Source organism: Vespa mandarinia, chromosome 12 (assembly GCF_050613455.1).
Source record: "Vespa mandarinia isolate Hongniang chromosome 12, ASM5061345v1, whole genome shotgun sequence".
Classification (NCBI taxonomy): Eukaryota; Metazoa; Arthropoda; class Insecta; order Hymenoptera; family Vespidae; genus Vespa; species Vespa mandarinia.
Window position 1 is genome coordinate 5,155,845 of NC_140821.1, and position 22,699 is coordinate 5,178,543.

At 27.2% G+C, this 22,699-nt stretch overlaps 1 protein-coding gene and 1 long non-coding RNA gene across 4 annotated transcripts; both read left to right on the plus strand.

Moving 5' to 3' along the window:
• Positions 1-547: 547 nt before the first annotated feature.
• Positions 548-19,372, plus strand: LOC118449575 (uridine phosphorylase 1). Of its 3 annotated transcripts, XM_035884340.2 has the most exons (7): positions 10,167-10,430; positions 14,375-14,498; positions 16,805-16,966; positions 17,596-17,781; positions 18,156-18,488; positions 18,739-18,860; positions 18,937-19,372. In XM_035884340.2, exons 1-7 carry the CDS (start codon positions 10,297-10,299, stop codon positions 18,962-18,964), a joined length of 1,089 nt encoding a protein of 362 aa, XP_035740233.1. In that variant the 5' UTR covers positions 10,167-10,296; the 3' UTR covers positions 18,965-19,372. The 3 variants fall into 3 exon arrangements, with proteins under 3 accessions (XP_035740234.1, XP_035740232.1, XP_035740233.1); XM_035884341.2 differs by lacking the exon at positions 10,167-10,430 and adding an exon at positions 548-767 and having other exon boundaries at positions 18,739-19,372; XM_035884339.2 differs by having other exon boundaries at positions 10,161-10,430; positions 18,739-19,372.
• Positions 19,373-20,066: 694 nt separating this feature from the next.
• On the plus strand, positions 20,067-22,498 carry LOC118449582 (uncharacterized). Its single transcript, XR_004840444.2, has 2 exons — positions 20,067-20,507; positions 20,610-22,498. It is a non-coding gene; the product is annotated as an uncharacterized LOC118449582 (long non-coding RNA).
• The last annotated feature ends 201 nt before the right edge of the window (positions 22,499-22,699 follow it).

Here is a 22,699-nt window from a genome sequence, read left to right on the forward strand (position 1 = left end):
TATTGTATCCTTAAAGGAACCGCGAGGATTAATAAAAAGCGTTCATTGGTTGGCTCAATCCACCATAGAAATATCACAACGATGTCATTGGTCGAACGTGAGGACAAAATAAACTAAAATTAATTCACATGTAAGATGTATCTTTTTTATTCAAAGGTGAATCATTTTGATTTATTAATTTAGAAAAAAAAGAAATGTCGAAAAGAAGTGAGAAAAATAGAAAAAAGAAAACAGGGTAGAACAGACAGAAAAACAGTTACTTCGATAAAATGAAAAAGAATGAATATAATAATTCTGGTTAGACGGGTTGCGACGGTAGCGCCGTATCGCGGTGGGATTCTCAGAATGTTTGGAATTAGTGTTAAATTCGTTGGCCGTAGGTACAGGGTAAGGGGTAGTGAAATGGTAAAAGGGGAAAGGAAAAGAAGGGAATAGAATAGAGAAAGAGAGAGAAATTGGAATATAGCGCGCGCGCGCGTGCGTGTGTCTTACGTGAGAGAGATAGAGAAATAGAATCGAGTAATAAGGGAAGGAAATAGCAGAAAAGCGCATGCGTTTAGACACGTCGTGTCGAACCGCGACGATCTTTCGCGAGTATAGTCCTGCGGAGGATCGGAAGGACTACACCCTTTAGCGTGATCGCGAGACGGTAAATTTAATCGAATCTAATATTTTGTTCGCTCTCGTTTAACTTCATCATCGAACAGACGAAGAACAATCGATATCGTAAAGATGAGTCTCCTGTTAGAAGACGAAGAAATCGACGAGTAAGTTATTTTCTTTCTCTTTTATCGATCTTTGATTTCTTGTTTCTTGTTTTTCTTTTTTTTTTTTTTTTTTTTTTTTTATATTGACAAATTTTTTCTCTCTTAAGATACAATCCCATGTTTCTTTCTTTTTCGCTTTTGTCACTTTTTTCTTTTATTATGTATTTATCTTTTTCCTCTTTTTTTTTTTTTTTTTTGTTTGTTTCTTTTTTTCCCCATTTTTTTCCAGTGGCTTGTGCTCTCGTCGAGGGGTTGTATGAGAAGGGTTGGGTCACGACGTTTTATACCCCTCTCGTTCTCTATCTTTGTCTTCGTTTTCTTCCTCCTTTTCCTCTTTTTCTTCTTCTCCTTCTTCTTCTTTTTATATCTTCTTTTTTCTCTCTTTTTGTTTCATTGTCACTGAAGGACCTTTTGTTCATTTCCTTCGAAAGACGGGCCCTTATCTATCAATTGACTTTTTACATTCTCTCTCTCTCTCACTCTCTCACTCTATCTCTCTCTCTCTCTCTCTCTTTCTCTCTCTCTCTCTCTCTCTCTCTCTCTCTCTCTCTCTATCTCTCTTTCTCTCTTTACGATACGCGCTACTTTTGATATGGCCGTGGAAAGACATACGGATTCATGTTGTGTTAGACATTCTCTTTTTTTGTAATGTATGAAAAGTACGCGCAATTTTTTTCTTTTTCTTTTTTTGGTTACAAAATTTCTTCGATTTTACTCGACTCCTCCTCCTTTTCTAAGAACTTTGTACCCATTTTTCGTACTTCTCGTAGTCGCTGGTATTCGAAACGAAACTGACCCATTCTCCTTTTCTTTTCTTCTTCATTTTTTCTTTCTCTTTCTTTATTTTTTTTTATTTCTCATCGTCGTTGATATTCGAAACGAAGCTGACTCATTTCTTTTCTTTTCTTCTTCATTTTTTCCTTCTCTTTTTTTATTTTTTTTTTATTTCTCATCGTCGTGATATTCGAAACGAAGCTGATTCATTTCTTTTCTTTTCTTCTTCATTTTTTCTTTCTCTTTTTTTTTAATTTTTTTTTTTTATTTCTCGCCGTCGTTGATATTCAAAACGAAGCTGACGCATTTCTTTTTTTCACTCCCCTCTCCACCCCTCCTCTTTTTTTCTTAGAATAAAATTAAGTAAAAAATGTGATTACGCGTTTTAATATGTCCTAAGGTAATCTAAATATCAGCAAAGAAATGTGATATATAGATTTTCTTGCCAATTTAATATTAAAATGCCAAATTGCGATTTCTTGCGATTTCTTGCGATTTCTGCGTATAGTAAGTTTTAAAATGGCGAAAATCGATGTCCCAAATAAGTCCCAATTGTACGGTCATTTCAAGTATGCGATCGCGACCAATCCGAAACGAATTTCTTTCTATTTCCATCTTAAATTATGCTCTTAGAATTTTGTTCTTTTTTCTTTCTATTTTTTTCGAGGTTAACCTTTTTGTCAAAGAATAAAATTAATATTCCGACGTGACATTTAAGAAAAAGAAAAAGAAGGACTCAAGTTAACAGATACGTTTCGATTACTTCATTAATTTCAATTTAGCTATAACTTTAATTCTAGCTCTCTCTCTCTTTCTCTCTCTAACACTTGTTGAGTTTCTTCAATGCTCGTTCTCACTAAATTCACGTATACTGCGTCTCTTCGCGAACGAATCTAATGAAACCGAGCTCTTCTCGTGGTCTTTCAATATCGAAACCAACACTTGTTCATATACATACATATAGATATACGATATGTCTGTACATATGTATCTATGCATATCACGATATATATAAAAATCTTATCTTTTTCGTTTTCCAATATAGAATTGGTACATGGGCATCGTCAAATAAATATTTTCGTGTAGTGATCGATTTTGTTTAGATGACATACAATACGGAGAACTTGGAATCGATCGGGGAATTTCTTCCTACGTTTCCTTCCCCTTATTGTTAGTTCGTCGTTTCACAATGATTAGAGAGAAAAGGAGAGAGAGAAAGAGAGAGAGAGAGAGAGAGAGAGAGAGAGAGAGAAAATAAGAAAGAAATGTGAGAAGGATAAAGGAAACGTGACTCTTATCCGATTATAATGTTATAACTTTAAAAATTATTTTAGGAATTTTTAACATGTCAGCTTTTTATTTATTTATTATGTAATCATAAATTTTCCAAAGTTTTGTAAAATATATATATATATTTTTTTAAAGCACTTAAGTATCTTAAGATTGGGTGGATATTATTATAATTATAATTATAAATTTGTACGTATTTTTTTCTTTATTTTGGTAGAAATTTTGTAAGAAAAATAATATTGGAAATAATGGAAATATTATATTGGTGTAATAAAATTGTTTTTACATTATGGGTGTGTTAAAATATTCCATTGTATTATTAACAGTAATATATATTGTAATTTTAAAATCGTATGTACGTATAATGATTATACATACATACATACGTATATATATATATATATACAGATATATATATATATATATATATATATATATATATATATATATATATAATTCAGATTTAATTATATACACGTGATTTCAAATAATCTGAAATTAATTGAAAACAGTAATAACGTGTGCATTCGAACAGTTAAGTGAAATTTTTATATGAAGAGAGAGAGAGAGAGAGAGAGAGAGAGAGAGAGGAAGAGAGAGAGAGAGAGGAAGAGAGAGAGAGAGAGAGGAAGAGAGAGAGAGGGAGAGAGAGTTTGGGTAGAAACAAGGGATCGATGTGTTTCTATTAATACAAGTATTATAGATTTTCCGTATGTATAGTATGTGATGCAGGTACATATGTACTCACGTAGATATACTATGCAATTATTATTCGCATTCTCTGTTCGAACAAAATAAATTTTATGAAAAATAAATTAATTTTAATTAGCGTAAGAGATAAATATATTTCATTTTAATTATTTACAAATAAACTTTTTCTTCGTGTTTAATTAATATATGTCATATGTCACATGAAATTTATATTACAATTCTACTAATACAAACAATTAATGTAAGTTACATTTATAACAAACATTAATCTATAAATGTGAACTAACAATTTTTTGTGACGAAATATGCGAAATAAAAACTTCTTAACAATATATGAATAAGTGAGCGCGTAAATTTCAAAGTTAGATAAAGTTTTGATTGGATAAAATGATATAGGTACTTCTATATCATTTATAATTTTTAAATGAAACAGAACATTCAGAAAATATAGAACACATACAGATAAATGTGCGTGCGTGTGTGTATATAGTTTCAACATTATGAAAAAGTTTTACATAAAATTATATTTATTTTTGTTAAAAGTTTCAAACTAAATAAAATTTAAATATTATCGATAATAAAATTGTGTTACATAAGTTACATTTCTAAATTACACAAAGTATTACAAACGAACGAAAAAATATATTCATCGAAGTTTTAAATGGAAGGAAAAAAAGAAAAGAGAAAGAAAGAAAAGAGAAAGAAAGAAAAAGAAATACAGATTTATAAGAGCGTGCATGTAACTTTTTTTTACTTTTTCTTTTTCTCTTCTCCTTTCTTTTTTTTTCTTTTTCTTTTTTAAAGCAGATATCCATTTAGACGAATGACGAACATTAATGTAAAACATTGTCGAAACATTCTAACTAACTATCGCATTTTTCAAATCAACCATACTTTATAAGTTATAGGCAATGTGAAACTTGTGAATTTGAAAATCGAATCGTTCTTTCGACATATTCGTTGAATATTTTTTCTTTTTTATTTTCGTAAATAACGAGAATGAGAAAAAGGGCTAGAACGTGAAGTTTTGTTCGTCGGATTGTCGTCGATTCTATTTTACAAGGACGAAAAGGGAAAAAGTTACGGGGTCGTTTACTCGTGTTAATGACGTGTGAAACGAGCAAGTCATATATAGGTTGCCAGCAAATGGTAGATTTTCAAACGTGACGTCTTTTAAACGTTACATACACATACACATACACACACAAACACCACATACATATATGTAAACGCACATACAAGATACTTTGTTTCAACTGGAAGTTGCTCACTTTTTATTTTAAAACGTACGTTTAAAAAATGAAAGAGTTTAAAATGATCGTTGAGATGTTCAGATATTATATTTTTTTTTCTTTTTCTTCTTCTTCTTCTTCTTCTCCATCTTTTCCGATAGTTTTTAGTGAAAGAATCTCATTGGAGATTATTAGAACAGAAAGCAACAAACGACGAAGAGAAAGAGAAAATGAGAAAAAGTGACTGTGTATATATATATATATATATTACTATTTTATGTATAGCTAGAAGCTATTATATAGCTTTGTTGTTAACGGGACAAAGAATAGAAGGCCGACTGTCATCGTGAGATTCTCCTGTCACACAGTATTTTTCATTGGATTTTTGAAATGAAAGATTTAATTGCTTTTACTCGAGTCGATTTTCTCTCTCTCTCTCTCTCTCTCTCTCTCTCTCTATATATATATATATATATCTATCTATCTATCTATCTATCTATCTATCTATCTATCTATCTATCTATCTATCTATCTATCTCTCTAGTTGATAATTAATAAGTAGTAATAAATAACAAGTAATAATTTCTCGAATTATGTTTTGAATCTTTTTTTACATCCCCTTATTTTCCTTCATATTATTATTACTTTATTTTTTTTATACTAATTTTAGTTTACTTTTCATCTAAAAAAAGATTGCAAATGAGTTTCCACAAACGAGTGTCATATTATGTTAATAATAAATATGATACTAGGGTGGCGGAAAGAAGGAAAAAAAAGAAAAAAAAAAAAATAAAGAGAAAAAAAATAAGAAGAGAATGGATCAAACGGTATTCATCGTTCTTATGCTTGAAAATTAGGTCATAGGTCACTCGAGCCATGATGGCGCTTTCCTTAATTCCAATGGATCAGAATGTCGTAAAATTCAAAGTATTATCAAGTTCCATTAAAGGCACGACCGACATACCTAAAAAAAAAAAAGGCTTTGCATGCCATATCTCTTCGGATTTTTTTTTCTGTCGAACGTTAGAACACGAGTAATACGGTTAACGAACTACGAGGTAATACGTAATCTAAATACATCTTTCTTTTTATTTATTTCTTTTTAATTTCTTTTTTTTTATTTTTTTTTTTATTTTTTTTTTATTTTTTTTTTTGTAAAATATAAAATATCCTTTCAGAATATTTATTTGTGTAAATACATATCTATTTCATGCTAACATTTTTAATATCATCGACATTAATTCTCACATATTAATATTTTGTATTAAGTATAAGAAAAAGAAAAGAGAAAAAGAAATTATCTTAAGAGACATTTATTACAGACATTTTTAATAAATATACATAAATTATTTCAGCTTAGATAGTATATTTAATAATTAATATTCGAATCACGCATTAATCTTTTTGTGTTGGATAAGATAAAAAAAGAAAAAATAGAGAGATTATGTAACATACTTTATTACGATATTAGTATATTGTATTACGAACGTTCTGATAAATATATAACATAAAGTTTTATATTTATAACAACGCTTAAGCATAAGTAGCTTACCCGTATATTTGATAATTAATATTCGACGATAAATACGTAGTATACGGAATATTTTCCTATTTTCTAATGAATTTTAATTTTAATTAAATTTTCATTGTTTCAAATTAATAACTTCGTAGATTCTTTTGAATTGTTGATAGGTAATAAAAAAATTTTAAATATCATTATTTATTTTTCGAGTGTCAATGAAAATCGACGGATAAAATATAGATACATATTAAAAACTTTTTCTAATAAATCGATATTTATGACAACTTTTTGAGAAGAAGAAGAAAATAAAGATCGAAACTTTAAGGGAGTTTTCATTATTCTAAATTACAAACGAATAGTATAATAATAATAATAATAATAATAATAAAAACGTTTTACTCAAGAGGAAATTCTTTTTTTACATACTTGTTAAGTTTCATAATTTTAGGAATTTCCAGATTCACAATCTTCTATTGTGTAATAGACTTTTATCTCAAATGACGTAATAGTAACCATTAGACGTGCATCCATGAACATATGTATTTAAATAATATGTATATGTGTATACGTTCATTTTCTTCTATTCATGAATTCATGTCATGATATTCTGTCGTAATTTTTCTTAAGATGAGGATAAATGACTCTTTAAAATCTTGAAGGACTTATCGAAGAATTTTTTCTTTGGAATAAATAAATTGAGAAAATAATAAATTAAATAATCTGATAAATTTTGATTTGGTTCTAAATCATTTACTATCGAATCACGCTCGTGACAAAGAAGCACAATAATAAATTTTTTATCAAATATATACACACACACACACACACACACACACGTGTATGTATATGTATGTGCGTGCGCGCGTCTTTATATATATATATGTACGTATACTTTTCTCGTTATTGTAAATGATAAAAAAATACTTATTTACTAATTTTTGTAAACATTTTTCAGATCATGAATCTCATAAATTGAATTTTTATTCATTTTTCGTTACGATATGATATAAAAAACAAAACATAATAATTTCTAATTTTTAGTAAAATTCTTCGAATCGTAAGAAGTGATATAAGCCTGATAATTCTTAGATACATATCTATTTCTCGTTGTATTCTGCGAATTTCAAAAGATGTAAATGCCCGATTTTTACAAAAAAATCGTTAATAATAAACAAAATTAATCTCCAATATTTATAAAAATCCTAAACAGTAAACAATACAAGTCTCCAGTCTTAGAGAGAATCTTTCAGATCCAAAATATTTGACAAAAATCGAATTCTTATTGATTATTCGTTATATGTATGTTTTTTACGATAAATGATGGAAAAAAAAAAGAAAATTATGATCTCCAATCTATGCCCATACAAAAATCTTTCGAATGATTTCGAATATTTATTAATATTTATTCGAAATCATTCGAAATAATATATTCGAATAAATATAACTACATCACATTTGGAATAGATTATAAACAACGTAGAAGTCAGGAAGTTTACAAGATCATATTCGTTGCGCTTCGCGAAGCATGTGTAAAGTTAGAAATAAAAGAAAAAAAAAAGAAATAAATAAATAAATAAAAAAAAAAAAATAAAAGAAAAAAAAAATAAAAAGGAAAGTAGAAGAGCGTGTACAATTTCTTTCACAAGATATATACGATAATCGTAGATATTATCAGAAAAAAGAAATCTATGAACATTGCTCGTTTATCGAACAATATTTTTTACGATTTCGAGAGTCGATTTAATCGAAGACAATAAAATTTATTATTAAGATCCTTAGGAACGATCGATATATATTAAAATATGCTAGAAAAACACAAGAAATTTCTAATTTACGAGACGTCTTCTCGTACTTATATTTACTGGTCTCATATAAGAGATAGATAGTTAAATAGATAGATAGATAGATAGATAGATAGATAGATAGATAGATAGATAGATAGATAGATAGATAGATAGATAGATAGATAGATAGATAGATAGATAGATAGAGAGAGAGAGAGAGACTAGTTTTGAATCGATGTTCAATTTACTTGCCACTCACTTTAGCTCACTTTACCATTTATGGTGGTGTATCACTATCCGGATTCAGTTAAAAAAAACTGTGAAATATCCTTTCTTACTTTTTCTCTCTCGAGAATACTGTTGGGAGCAATGTAGTCTCGTAAATACGAGGAAAAATGTTGGTCGTAAAGAAATAGAATGAAAGGAAGAAAGGGATAAAGAGAGAAAGAGAGAGAGAGAAGTTTTTCGAATATATAAAACGAGATCTTCGAAACCTCTCCCTCCAATCGATCTACCTACATATATCTTTTTTCTACGATGTCGTTGGCTGGCATATTTGATACATAATTTTCTTTTAGAGTTATTGCTAGCACGTGAACAAAATTCATATCATTTATTGAGCATATGAGATCGTAAAAGAAGATGGAATAAATTTAACGAAGTATAGGAAAAACGTTCTTTCTTTTTTCTTCCTCTTTTTTACTGTTCTTTTCTATTTTTAATTTTCATTTATTTAATTATTATTATGGGGGGAGGAGGGAAAGAAGAAGAAAAATTTATATTTAATATTATACATCAATATTTCTTATTACGTTATTATGAACTTATCAAATAGATCTTTTTTTTTCGATAAGGAAATGTAATAAAAAATGTGATAAGTTTCTTGTAAATACTCACATATAATTGTGAACTGATACGAATCGACAATTTTTCATTCCATTTTATGGGGGGGAACATGCGAGAAGAAAAGTTTTTTTTAAATGCTTGACGTCTTTTATCGACTTACATTTAAAACTATGAAATGATATAGAAAATAAGATAGAGAGAGAAACAGAGATAGAGAAAGAAAGAAAAAACTGTAGAATCTCCGCCAGTTTTCTTCTGTCCCTCTTTTTCTTTCTCTCTCTCTCTCTCTCTCTCTCTCTCTCTCTCTCTCTCTCTCTCTTTTTGTCTCCCTTCGAACTGGATCTTTACTAGGCCGTAAAGATCGATTTGTCCTGGGAAATTTTTCAAACCGTCAAAAGCAAATCCAATTGACGATTCGTGTGTTTCAAGGATAGCAAAAAGCGATGGCCCGTGATAGATCCTTCAAAATTGATTCGGATTAAATTTTCATTTGAACTAACAGACACTACAATGAATGAATTTTAAAATCGTTGAAAGTAAATTCAAGAATCATTTGATTTTCAAAATTAGAATTAGAATGAGTTGATTCGCGTTTTATACGATAATTATGATAAAATTTCTAATATCTGATCTATCGATCGAGTCGGGAGAAAAAAAGGATACGTTATCTCATATCTAATCGAAAAGAAAAACAATCAATCCACAGATCAATAACAAGTCATATTATTCTTAGGAATACAATAAGGATGATTATACTTATATATATATATGTGATATATATGTATTGTATATATATATATATATATATATATATATATGTTATATAGTATATACGTAATATATGTAAGTCTATATGTATATATCTAGATACTTGTATGCATATGTGAAACGTAACGTAACGATAACGCAACAGACAAAAGAGACGATATATTTCTAATGCATGAATTTGTTTCAGTAAAAAATATTTTGCGTTCTTGTATGTACCCGTATTGTATATACATATATGTGTGTGTTTGTGTGTATATATATGTATGTATGTATATATATATGTGTATATATATATATATTTATATGTATGTATTATGTTCATACACATAGTATATATATATATATATATATGCAAAACGTATATATATAAAAACGTATATGTATAGAAAATGTCTGCTGGCAGCGAATCGACAGTATCAGAAGAGAGGTCTGTATGTGCCAGTGTCGTTGATAGTGGTGGTGGGAAAGACGGGAGAAGTATAAAGGTTCCCTTCGAAGCGTAATAGAACATATTCCAAGATTATTCCCGAACGGACGGACTGCGTACCGGTTTTTAGTTCTAATAGGAAAAGAAGACAAAATTGAAAAAGAAAAATTACAAGATGCCTACTTGTACCTGTGAAAGAAATTTGAAAGACGGAGAAGAGAATGATCACAAGTGTCAGTTAAATTCATCCGTGGATAAACAAAGTAACGATAATGACGAATTTGATTATCCAAACAACAGTGCTGTTAGGTAGGGTCATTATAGTAATTTTTTTTTTATTTTCATATATATATATATATATATATATATATATATATAAATACACAACATACATATATAGTGGCTATTTTTTCTTTTCTGTATATTTATATTGTACTTGCAATCAAAATTACATCTAGTAAAAAATTGCTTCTATGCGTTGTTTATATACTTCGTATATGCGTGCGTGGGCGCAGGTGTGTGTGTATATATATATATACAGTGACTGTCCATTCTTTTTTTTGAATATTTATATTATATTTGCAATCAAAATTATATCAAGTAAAAATTTGCTACTATGCATTGTTTACAAAATAATTAGTATCGTAGCGACTGACTACAATCACACTATGCTCTAATTCATACTTCATGCTATACAGATACATTATTTACTAATTAAACAGTCGTTTATTTTGATTTTGATTGAAGATCAATAATCTTATTTGACGTAATCGGCTTTGAAATATTACGTAGTATGATGATTGTTTTTCAAATTGTAGCTTTGAAAAATCAAATTAACTTTAATTCTTAAAATGCCGATTATTTCATAAACGATATATAGTACCGATTTTTTATTAGATATAATTCACTATTGAATATATGAATCACTATTACATAAATATATAAAAAAAAATTATTTAAATTAAATTAAAAAAGAGAAAGAAACTTATCGACTTTTATAATTCAAAAATATCGAGAGTAAGAAGAAACATTTTCATGCATTTTGGAACTACCTCAAAAGTGATGCAAAATTTTCTTGATAAATTTTCTTTTAAAGTCAACCTGTTACAAGATATTTCCTCAGATATCTACAGACGGACATTCATATATAAGCTGATTAATAAAAAATGAACGCAAACACATTCATAAATTACGAATATTAATATTGATAATATTTACAATTAAAAATATTAATTATGTGTATATGTATGTGTATTCTCTCTCTCTCTCTCTCTCTCTCTCTCTCTCTCTCTCTCTCTCTCTCTCAATGTGTCTGTGTATAATTGTACATATAGTTTATATGTATATTATTTTATATATATATATATAAAATATTCAATATTTCATATATATATGAAATACCTACAATATGAAGAGAAAAAATTCTTAGATCAACGGATGGTGAATTATGCCCAGTAATTGATGATAAGGGGGGATATAAGGTTCATCCGGTTATATATATATATATATATATATATGGACACAAACATATACGGGGAGGGTCAAAGGATCGATTGGTTTATATATATGTGAAACATATATTCTGCAAATACGTATGTGCATTTATTTAATATCAGTATATGATTGTGTTGAAAATGATTACAGTTCGTCATGAAGCATCTGTATGCTTCAAATAAAACTTTTTTACTTACATATTCTATAGTATTTTATTTAGGAAGAAAAATATTGCTCACAGTTTTATTTATTTTTTTTTTTTTTTACGTATTCATCTTGGTGTCCTAGTTAACAATACGAGACGTACTTATTTGTCTCGTTTAATTAACTTTGTATCTTTTTATTATTTTTAAAAAGTGAAGAGTTGTTAATATCGTTTAACAATGCAATAATTTTTGATATCTTTCATAAATAAAAAATGTTGTGTTAACATAGAAAATGATATGCCTATCTTATCGGTCATTCATTTCCTTTTTATTTCTTTTATTTATTTATTTATTTTTTTTTTTTTTTTTTTAATATAAAATCAATAATTGATTATTGGGCAAGCATTAATAAAAAAAGGTAATATTTTAAAATATATTTAATATTTTATTTTTTTAATCTACCTAATCTTACAAATAAAGGCTTTATGTACTAAAACGTTTTGTATAGTTTACTAGATGCATCATTCTCGTTATAGTCGCATATTAATGAAAATTCCAAGTTCATCGTTATCGTGTTGAGTCACCTTTTATTTATGATTATTTATGTGTGTGTGTGTGTACACATATACACACACATTTATATGTCTATACACACGACAGATATATGTTATATATGATATAAAATGTATATGTACTATAAATATATTATATATATATCTACATATCTATACATACACGTATATGTTTTTGTGTGTGTGTATATATATATATATATATATATATATTGTATGCATGTATGTATATATACATGTATTGCGATTTTCCTTTGAAATCGCTCCGATCGTTTTTCAATGTCGCTGAAACAGAGAGAACTCGCTCTCGAGTAATTAAAGAAGTCTCAAAACTTTTTTCCGTGACCTCGGTAAAGTTAAGAGAGGCATTTAACTGTATTCTGTGATCGATATTCCGTTTGATGGAAGAATAAAAATGATTAATCGAACGAGCCTTATCCTCAAATTGATATTGAAATTTAACAAGGATTAAAATTAAACAAAAAAATTGCTTTAAAAAGAAAAAAAGAAACTCTCTTTCTCTTTTTTCCCCATTTCTCCAATGCGTTAATCAATAGCAATTTCTTTTTAAACATCTAATCATAATAATTAATTAATTGATGTTGAATTGGTGATTCATTTTTGCATAGAAATTTTATAGAAACAATCAATATTATACTACTTATTAAAAAAAAAAAAAATATTAAAGCAAAAATAATAGTAATAAAATAAAAAAGAATTGGAAAAATAAAGATAATTCTTTTCTTTTATAGAAAATTTAACGAAATAGTAAATTGTTATATACACATATTATATTACATATTAAACATATATTACATTACATATTAAATGTGTTTATGTGTATATAGATAAATGATAAAAAAAAATAGAGACTATCATAATTTTTTTTAAATTGTTATGTATATATATATATATATTACATATTAAATGTTATTATATTTTTTGTAACTCTACATAGATTTTACGGAGCAATCTAATAACATTTATTACGTCATTTATGTTTATTACATACATCTATTTGTTTATACATTCTATTCGTTGTTATCTGATCTAATGGAAAAAATTCGATGATGAAAATAAAATAAAAGAAAGAACGATAAAGTAGTGTTTATTATATGTCATTGAAAATATCCGTTAAATAATCAAACGTAACGTTTGAACACGAGTTCCTTCAGTTTCTATGGTTTCGACGATAAATTTCACTCGACGATGTCGATCAATATATCCATGGCTTGCCATAAGCCTTTATTTAAATCGAAAATTAAGTTCAAGTTAATTGGATCAAAGACATGTCCCCGGATATCAGTTTACCTTTACGATCAGGAAACTATTTATTAATTTTATTAATTAATAACAAAAAAGAAAAGAATATTTATTTTTATCCATATTTATTTTTACTTTCATTATTTTATTCTTTGGTATTTCATTTCTCTAATTATTATGAAAAAGAAGGAGAAAACAAATAAGATAAATAAAATATATACATATATTATTGTTTTGGCCAATAAATAATATCGGAATAAAAAAAAAAAAAATAACTATTATTTTTATATCGAAAATATTTTATGCTTAATATCTAAATAAACAACATTATTTTTATATTGAAAATTTCGATATTACATTATCGATCTATTTAATACAATGATACTTTTTATAATATTATTTCATCATATTTATTTACATCGAAAGATATTATAACCAATCAAACATTGTTGGCACAACTTAGCGGTATTGACTCATGAACGCATACTTTTGTAATGAAAATAGTAGCAAAATCGTAACACACACACACACACACACATCCACACGCAGATAGATACACCCACACATACGTATATTGTATAATATATGTATATATATGCGTGTATTTGCAAATTAAGTTTAGGGATTATCGATGTCTTATCTTTTATTTGATTTTTAACGGATACGTTGCTGGAAAGGAAAATATTAAATCATTTTCATTTACGTTCAAATTGAAAAATGACGATAAGAAATACAACAAACGATTGTAAAATAATAATAAAATTTGATGAATTTTCAGATACAGAGATGGTTCCGTTAGGCTGAGGAATCCAAATATCGAACTAATGGATCAAGATATATTGTATCATTTAGCACTTGGCAGTGGCTCTCATGATCTCGTTGAAATGTTTGGCGATGTTAAGGTAACATAAATTTCAACATGGTATCATACGTATATAACACAGACATACACACACACACCACGTAACATTCGTTTTCTCGTATTAATTTTATACGGTTTCTTTGTTCATATATATTATACAATTAGGCGCATTTGTATGCGTGTGTGTATACATACGTATGCATGTATATGTTCAATGGTTTGTTTGTTTTTTTTTCTTTCTAAAAAAGAAAAAGAAAATACGATTTATTTTATAATATAATTTTATTAAATTTTCTCAATTTATTTATATGCATGAATTTAATTAATCGAAATTGCGTAATCAATCTCTCATCATTGTTTACATTTCTGAATGATATTAACAAGTATCTTAATTTTCGTTATTTGTTTAAGTCATTATTACGTAACGATAATTCTCATAAACATAAATAACATAATGTTGATAAACATAAATTTATTGATAAAAGAAGTAAGTGAATCTTATTCGATCAAATCGATCGAGAAACAACATTAACCGATAAAGTGATCTAGTTTTTGAAGTACAACTTGTGAAAATATCCCTTATTATTTATTTGTTTATCTCTTTTTCCCTTACGTTTCACTTTTTATTTTCTATTAGTTTTTGCCTCCTTACTTGTTATTCCCGGATTTACTTAGCGGCAAATGAAATTCCATCGATAAGCAGAGTCGATAAATCGTTTCGTCGAACGTATTTAAAAGGAAAAAAAAACAAAGAAAGAAAAGGAAGGGAGAAAGAAAAGAAAGCTCTTATCTTATTAAATTCAAAGATATTATTTACTGGGTCATAAGAAATATATATATATATATATCTTTTTTTCTCTATATAATTTCATCCAGAGCTATCTAGGAAACGGATAACAAATTTATTGCCTAATCGATTGAGTTTAATATTTGATCGCTTAATACGGACTTTGCTCCTTATAATAGAATTGATGACGTCTATTTACATGTTTAACGGATTTATCTCGAATTGCGAAATTTTACGATAATTCATTATGCCATGAACTCGTACTAGATGAAACTATGTAACATAAGAAAAATAAAATAACAAAAAAAAAAAAAACACAAGAAAGAAAAAAAAATACACAATTTCCGTCCATTTTGTGGACCATTTGAATTGTCCATTTGAATTTTACAAATTGCAATTTATGAACTTTTAAGTTTTTATTTTTAATATAAAAGAGAAAAGATACGAAAAAAGGAAAAGGGAGAGAGAGAGAGAGAAAGGAGAAAAAGAGAGAGAAAGAAAGAAAGAAAGAACGAAGAAATTGTTCTTACGAAAGTTTCGACATTACACAGTTAAATTAAACGCTGAATTACAAATCTTTATTCATGTGTATGTGTATATTTGTAATATTTCAATTATATTAGGATATATGTATATACATACGTCAAACTATTACTTCTTTATGCTCCATTTCTCTTTATTCATTCTCAGCTAAAAGCTGTTAAATGAACGTCATTAGGATGATTAAATTAAATAATAAATGAAATTTCCATTGTAACTTAATAAATAAATTTCAATCTCCTTTGATTAACATCACATTCGTACAAATACTAACAATGCAATTAACTGTCGTATCGTGAAACTCTTTTTCTTCGTTTTTTCTTTTTCTTTTTTCTTCTATCTTTTTCTTCATTTTTTTTCCTCTATCTTTTATTTTTTTCTTTTTCTTTATCTTTATCATGTGAAAATTCAAAGAACACACCTTTCGATTTCACCGAAGAATATAATTCTCGTGATAACGAATGAATCGCCGTTCCTTGAATATAATATTCCTTGGGAAGATCAATATTGAAAAATGTCTCTTTTCAGAGACGATCGATGGCCGAACCATACGAGTCTAACAAAGTTATTCTAATTATTAGATCGGTCATTTTATTAAAAACGAAATTACAAAGCGACTGTATAATTGCAAATTTCAAAATGAATATAAAATATGAAAAATTTCAGAAAAATGTCTTTCCATATAGTGGAATTCATTTATTGTCCTTCCGCATTCGAATAATTTTTTCCCATTTATTCTTTTATTTCTCTCTTTCTCTTTTTTTTTATTTTTCATTTATCTATCTTTATTTCTCTCTCTCTCACTCTCTCTCTCTCTTTCTCTCTCTCTCTCTCTCTCTTTCTCTCTCTCTCTCTCTCTCTCTCTCTCTCTCTCTCTCTCTCTTTCTCTCTCTCTCTCACTCTCTCTCTCTCTCTCTTTGTCTATTTATCTCTCTTTTATTTATCTACTTTCGGTACGATTTTCTACGACAAGAGAAACGATAAGGTATTCATTCTATTCACTATCGTTTTGTTTGCAGTTCGTTTGCATGGGTGGCACGCCGAAACGTATGGAGCAGTTTGCGAATTACATTATGAAGGAAATAGGTCACAAGATTCCAGCTGGAACAACCCTTCTCGACATCAGCCAGTATTCCTATCGTTATTGCATGTACAAAGTTGGACCGGTGCTTTCAATCAGCGTAAGTACATACTGAATGTTTCTCGTGTGAGAGAAAAAAAAAGATCATCGCCAAATATTTTCATGATTTTTTGTTTCTTCTTCCTTTTTTTCATTTCGATCTCGTCGTTTTTTTTATCGACGAAGAAAATAAAATTTTATTCGTTTCTCTCAAAGTAAGATCGAAGTAAAAGGGAAAAAAAAGAAGAAGAAGAAAAAAGGAAAAAGAAATAAAGTAGAATACAAAAGTACAAAGAAGACCATTCAAATGAATACCAGTAGACTGCAACAACGATTGTGAAAACTATGTATTATAAAAGTTCAAAGTCTTTTATTTTGTTCGAAATAGTTTAAGATGGTATTCTCGATCAAAGTGACTATTCAATTTGTAAATCGAATTCTTTGATATTTATCTATCCAAGAGTTACCTATTCAACTTACTTCTTCTTACACTTTGCATTTGATTCGTATTTGTGAATCAATACTTTTCTTTTCTTCTTCTTCTTCTACTTCTTCTGTTTCTTTTTCTTTTTCTTTTTCTTTTTCTTTTACAATATTGTGAATTGTAAAAGAATGAAATGGTATTGAACCCCATCTTTAAATCATTTCTCGTACATGGTTACTTTAAGTTATTGCCTTTTTATTTAACAGCATGGAATGGGTATTCCTTCTGTAGGAATTCTTCTTCACGAAATTATCAAGCTGATGTATCATGCAAAGGTCAAGGATCCAATCTTCTTCAGGATCGGTACTTGTGGTGGTGTTGGACTCGAAGGTGGCACTGTTGTTATTACTGACGAAGCTGTAGATGGAATGTTGAATTCTTATTTAGAACTGGTAAGTATATTCTACTTAGATATTAATAATATTTACATAATAAATAAATATATATTATAATATAATGGTATAGTATAATAATAATAATAATAATAATAATAATAATAATAATAATAATAATAATAAAAACAATATATAATATATATAATATTTATATAAAAATATATAATGAAAATATTAAATAAAATGTATATAAAATATTATGATAAAATAATATAGTAGTTTATATATATTTAAATTATATATAATGTAATTATAATAATATAATTATATATTATATAATATATTATAATATATATTTAAATATATATATAATATAATTTAAATATATATAATAATAAGATAAAGTAAAATGTATCTTTTTTATCTTTTAGCCTGTCTTAGGAAAGATAGTGAAGAGACCAGCAAAATTTGATCGACAATTAATTCGAGAATTAAAAGCTTTGGCTCATCGTGATGATCCTTATGACACAGTGGTCGGTAAGACCATGTGTACTTACGATTTCTACGAAGGTCAGGCTAGATTAGACGGAGCTTTCTGTGAATTCACGGAGAACGAAAAGATGGATTATTTAACGAAGATACACAAAGCTGGTGTTATTAATATAGAGATGGAAAGTCTCTCGTTCGGAGCACTTGCACATCACGCTGGCATTCAATCAGTTGTAGTTAGCGTGACTTTGTTGGATCGACTCAAAGGAGATCAGGTGATCTATATGATCACTATGATCTTGATTTGATATGATTTTATTTGGAAAAAAAAAATTTATTTATTTTTATACGAATTAATTATTTATTTAATTATTTTTCTTTATTATTTACGAATAATTATATTAATTAATATCTAAACTTTTTGTTGTTATGATATATAAGCTTTAGTTTTATTGATTCTTTATCAAAATTGCAAAGATATATCTACAATGATAGAAGATATCTTATTGTTTTTTTTTTCTTTAGGTATTGGCACCTAAAGAAGTTCTAAACGAATGGCAGATGCGACCTCAAATATTGGTCGCTCGATACATCACAAGATATCTTCAACGCAAAGGAAGACTTTCTTTAGAGGGTCATGGTTCTATGTGCGTGAAAAGTCCTCGTCGATATAAATTAGTACAACAAGAATCTGAGACTTATGATTAAAGAGATGTTTTGTAGATCGAACAGAGCTATGCAAGGGATATGAGAAAGAGAGAAAAAAGAAAGAGAAAGAGAGAGAGAGAAAGAGAGAGAGAGAGAGTGAGAAAGAAGGAGAGAGACAGGGAGAGAAAGTAAAAGGCGAAAACTCATCGAGGAGAGAATATATACATACGTGTGTAATATCAGTTTGCAAAGAAGCTAAACGTGTATAAGATGATAAAAGTACAGTCCAGAGAAGCGCACAGTTTTAGGAAGATAAACACACTATTTTATTAAAACGTGATTCCTTTTTTCCCTTTTTCACTATTCATTTATTTTCACAACTGCAATTAATCTATCGATAAAATTTTACATATTAGTAAAAAGAAAAAAAGAGAGAGAGAGAAAGAGAGAGAGAGAGAAAAGAACAAGAGTAAGTTTATTTTTATTTTGTTTTATACGCGTAAAAAGTAAAGGAGTATGCGCTTGTAAAAAGATTGATTGATAGATGATTTATTGATTTCCTTATAGTTAAAGGATATATCTAACGAGGTTTGTTATTTTTTTTCTTTTTTGCATTTCTTTATTATTATTATTATTATTATTATTTTTATTATTATTATTATTATTATTTTTATTATTATTATTATTATTATTTTTATTATTATTATTATTATTATTATTATTATTATTATTATTATTATTATTATTATTTTATTATTATTATTATTATTATTATTATTATTATTTTCATTTTCATTTTCATTTTCATTTTCATTTTCATTTTCATTTTAATTTTCATTTTCATTTTCAATTTTATCTTCTTTCTCATACTTTTATTCTTTTCTCAAACAGAGGATATCACAGCTTAATTGCCTGGATTATTGCTATAAGTATTGTACAAACCTCGATGGAGTAATCGCTTAAACCTTACTATGAATTATATATAAATAAGGTGACATTCGTTGTTTGTAAGATCGAAAAGGAATGGTTAACTTGAGGAATTTTTCTCGAAGATTTTAAAACTTTTCAAGGGTGTTTTATATATATATATATATATATATATATATATATGTATATATTATATATATATATGTATATGTATATATTATATATATATATATATGTATATGTATATATATATATATATATATATATATATATATATATATATATATATATATATATATATATAGTCCATTGATAAGTTTTATTAATCTTGTCAACAAGACAAGAAATTTGTGTATAAGGTTGACAAAATTATTCTATATGTCACGTACACGTGATAATGAGTATATAATATATATATATATATACATACTTATATACATACATACATACATACATACATACATGCATACATATATAAACATATACATCTTAAAAGATAATGCTTTCCTTCTTTAATTTCATACAAAAAGGACGAAGGAAATAAAGGATGATGTAAGATGCGGGGGAAGAGGAGTGTTTGATAAAAACACAAATAACAGCGATATTTTTTACCAAAGTCATACCGTTTTTTCCCGGCGGTAAAAACCGAGTACAAAATAAAATGTAGGAATCTAAAACCTACGGCTCTTATAAAAAAAGGAAAGAAAACTGTCTATGATGTACGTTTCTCATACGACCAGTTTTTAATTATCCAACATATCGTATGTTTTTCTTTTTAATAAACATTATAAGTTTTGTAAAATATTTTCTTCATTTATTAGAAGGAAGGTCAAATTCACTCAATGAAAAATGATCAATTGTAATAACATATTATGAAAGAGGATATATTATTAAACGTTGTAATGCTATAATATATTTTTAAAGGATTTTATTTTTATTTATTTTCATTTTTTATTTCTTTTTATTTTATTAATAATTCTTAATGACATTTATTTTTATCATTCTTGCTGTATACGTTCCAAAACAAACGGATTTTAATTAAATTTCTTGTTTTTTTTTTTATATACTCAACCATACCATTTATATTCCACTACTTAACGAAATGATTATAAATATTTTCATTTTTTTTTATAATTTAACGAAAAAAGTATGAAAATATGAAATGAGATGGACTTGAACAAAATTATCCTGCAATTAAACAGATATATATATATATATATTTATATATATATATGATATATATTATTAGAAATTAAGAAATAAAAATCATTGTGAATCGATCGACGTTTAATATAACACAAATTATTCCTTTTCGAGCATTCAAACATTTCATAACTAAATTAATTATAAAAGTTAATTGAATAATTGAAAAAAAAGGAAGAAAAAGGAAAAAAGGAAATGATATCGCAGAAAAAAATGACGACAATTTTATAGAATTTCTATAGAAATAATAAAACACTAAACGTTGTATATGTAAAAGTTTAGGATGTTCTGCAATAAAATTTAAGAGGATAGGAATATAACACCATAATAACTTTAATAATTAATTATATTAATTCCGAAAAATATATTTGAACGTCGGTCGGTGTACAGGTCAACGAAGATGGATTTGTCTCTTCTATTTTTCTTTCTGGCTTTAAATAGAAATTCAACCTGTACGAGAATGAGTACGAGAAACATTTCAAAAAGAATAGAAAAAAAAATGTGAAAGAAGAAATTTCGAGAAAAAAAAGTTCGATCTTTGTATCATGTCATATCTAATTCCCGTTGTTATCGTCAGCGAGACCAAGTATTTAAAAAAATAAAAAACAAAAAAAAAAGGAAAACCGAAACGAAGTACTAACGCGATTTAAGCGAAGTATATAAGTAATCCATAAGGATCCATCGAAAATTTGACAAATGCTGATTAATGCTTTCCTCGGAGAAAATACGTAGATTAAAAAAAAGGAAAAGAAAAGAAAAGAAAAAAAAAAAAGGAAAAAAAAAAGAAAAAGAAATAAGAAAAAAAAAGGACAACATTTTGATGCATACTTCTAACGATAAGCATCGTAGTTAGTATATTAAATCGCTTATATAATCGTAGTATTCCTTAGTTTCCTTCTGACAGATTTCTTTGGTTGAACATTTTGTCCGATATCGATAACGTGACATTAAAAATAGATACTCACGTAAATGCAATATATTCGTCTTATACTTTTTAAAATAAAACAAATCACGAATCAAAATTGATCTCGACGACCGAATGTTCTTCTTCGAGAAAAAGAAAAGAAAAGAAAAAAAAAAAAAAAACAAAATAAGTAAACCTTCTCGACACTTTGCGTATTTTTCGGACACATACGTAAATACAACATATTCGTCTTATACTTTTCAAAGTAAAACGAATTACGAATAAGAATTGATCTCGACGACCGAATGTTCTTCCTCGAGAAAAAATAAAAGAAAAGAAAAAAAAAAAAAAAAAAAAATAAGTAAACCTTCTCGACACTTCGCGTATTTTTCGACACACACGTAAATACAACATATTCGTCTTATACTTTTCAAAGTAAAACGAATTACGAATAAGAATTAATCTCGACGAAGGAATGTTCTTCCTCGAGAAAAAGAAAAGAAAAGAAAAAAAAAAACAAAACAAGAAAATCTTGTCGACACTACGCGGGCGGATTAGTTTATAGAAACTTAGATTAAATCGACTTCCTCGAAGAGAAAGGAATATGTATGTAAGTACGAATCGCATGATCATCGCGAATTGACATCGTGTTTGTTATTATGTAGTTAAGCAATGTTGTATCGTTGTAGAAGAATATACCATCCATTCAAGTGGTTGTTGCATAATACAACTTTTTTTCTTTATTTCGTTCGAATTATTAAACCTTACGAAAGTAAGTTGCGTTAATGTTGTATATTTAAATCG

Coding starts and splice junctions, on each gene's coding strand:
- LOC118449575 (XM_035884339.2), top strand. CDS start 10,297: ATGCCTACTTGTACCTGTGAAAGAAATTTGAAAGACGGAGAAGAGAAT. Junction 10,431..14,374: donor CCAAACAACAGTGCTGTTAG/GTAGGGTCATTA, acceptor ATGAATTTTCAG/ATACAGAGATGGTTCCGTTA. Junction 14,499..16,804: donor AAATGTTTGGCGATGTTAAG/GTAACATAAATT, acceptor TTTTGTTTGCAG/TTCGTTTGCATGGGTGGCAC.